Source organism: Austrofundulus limnaeus, unplaced genomic scaffold (assembly GCF_001266775.1).
Source record: "Austrofundulus limnaeus strain Quisiro unplaced genomic scaffold, Austrofundulus_limnaeus-1.0 Scaffold1379, whole genome shotgun sequence".
NCBI classification, from domain to species: Eukaryota; Metazoa; Chordata; class Actinopteri; order Cyprinodontiformes; family Rivulidae; genus Austrofundulus; species Austrofundulus limnaeus.
In genome coordinates, this window is record NW_013953781.1 from 17,806 (window position 1) to 19,679 (window position 1,874).

At 44.2% G+C, this 1,874-nt stretch overlaps 1 protein-coding gene across 1 annotated transcript in view; it reads right to left on the minus strand.

The window, feature by feature from the left end:
• Positions 1-994: 994 nt before the first annotated feature.
• Positions 995-1,874, minus strand: part of LOC106535184 (multiple epidermal growth factor-like domains protein 11) — a gene marked incomplete at its 3' end in the record, with an annotated part of 33,465 nt that continues 32,585 nt past the window's right edge. The window contains 1 exon segment of the mRNA XM_014032126.1: positions 995-1,241. Within this exon segment, the coding sequence (XP_013887580.1) occupies positions 995-1,241 (247 nt within the window).

The window sequence follows — 1,874 nt, forward strand, 5'->3', positions numbered from 1 at the left end:
ACCTGTCTACCTGTAGGACCTGTCTACCTGCAGGACCTGTCTACCTGCAGGACCTGTCTACCTGTAGGACCTGTCTACCTGCAGGACCTGTCTACCTGCAGGACCTGTCTACCTGTAGGACCTGTCTACCTGTAGAACCTGTCTACCTGTAGGAACCTGTCTACCTGTAGAACCTGTCTACCTGTAGAACCTGTCTACCTGTAGGACCTGTCTACCTGTAGGAACCTGTCTACCTGTAGAACCTGTCTACCTGTAGGACCTGTCTACCTGTAGGAACCTGTCTATAGAAAGGACCTGTGGTTTCTGAAAGGTTTGTCTAATTATGAAGGTTAATAAATGAAGCTCATTGTTCACCATGATCAAGAGAGATGGAAACTTTAGGAAAGGCTGGTTGTCCTGGGTGAGTAYGGTGCAGTGTGAGGGACAAAATTAAGACTTAAGGATTCTCATTAAGGTAAATGAGAATGTGAATATCCATTTGTGTTAGCACTGGGGACCCTATCTGTGCTAGTTGCTAGCATCTCTGATGCTAATGCCAACCTATCTATGCTAGTTGCTAGCCTCTCTGATGCTAACTCAAATGAAGAGTCTCCTTCTCATTTGCCAGCTCCAGCCTCTCAGTTAGCGGTGTCRGCCAATCATTAATCAGATCACTGGCTGGTTTAGGAACAGATGTAGCCTCCTGCTACAAGGATGTAGCAACCACTGGTTGTGCTAATTTAATCCATTACACCATGCCATAGATGAGAATTTGGACAACCTCTACAAAATAAAAGTCCCCTGCCTTTGTTTTGAAGGTTTTATGTAACACCATGATTTGGTGCTGGAAGGCCTACATTGTTAGWATTAATAAAAAAAGTCACAAGCTGCTCTGTATGAATGTAGTGATGACACAAAGCTGCAGTTTCACTCTGAAGATGAACACCAGCTGACTGTCTTCACAAACCGGGCCGTTCTGACAGGAACATGTCAGATCCGTGAGTAAATAACTCACAAGACTCCGGTGTACCCGGGAGCACAGAGGCACTCTCCRGTCTGATGCTGGCAGGTGGCTCCGTTCAGACACTGGCACTCCTGCTGGCAGTCTTTTCCGTAGAAGCTGGGCTCACAGTGCTCCTCGCAGCGCCAGCCCTGGAAGCCGTCGGTGCAGACGCACGCCCCCGTGATCGGGTTGCACTTGGCRCCGTTGCGGCACTGACAGCGGTTGGTGCAGTGGGGGCCCCAGAAGTCGCTGTCGCAGCCTGGAAACAGAGCGCAYGTTTAAACCGTGTGACCTCACACACATTAGTTCACAGTGTGTGTTGGGAGTGACTCTCAGCTACTACCACACAAAGRTTTAGCTCCATGTTTCACACTCTGTGCTCCGTGCAGAACCTTGGCTTCACAGGAAGTTGTTTTTAATACGCTATGTAAACTTTGTAAGTAGTGTGAGGGTGACTGCAGTTATGGTGTGAAGACAAACCTAAAGCTAACATTTTTACGTCCAAACATTTCATTTGTGTAAGCACAGGCCAGAGGGGAGATATTATCACTCATATTCTCAAAGTTTAATTTATTTGTTTGAAGTTGTTTTTTAATAACGGCAGATGTAAGATTTTTTTCCTTCTACTCGCCTTTCATACTTTCTTTTTTAATGGACATTTTGTTATTTTTATGAATGAAATGAAATGAATAATAAAAACTGATCAGGATATTTTCTGAGATCAGGTCTATCACATTACAAAAACTGTCACCAAGTTTTAAACCTTATATCAGCCAAAAAGTCTTTTTGATCTTGTTTTCAGAATGTGTAAGATTACTTGTCTTGTTAGTCTGAAAATTTGACTCTAATTAAGTCAAACATTTCTGCCAGTGGAGTAAGAACATTTTACTTG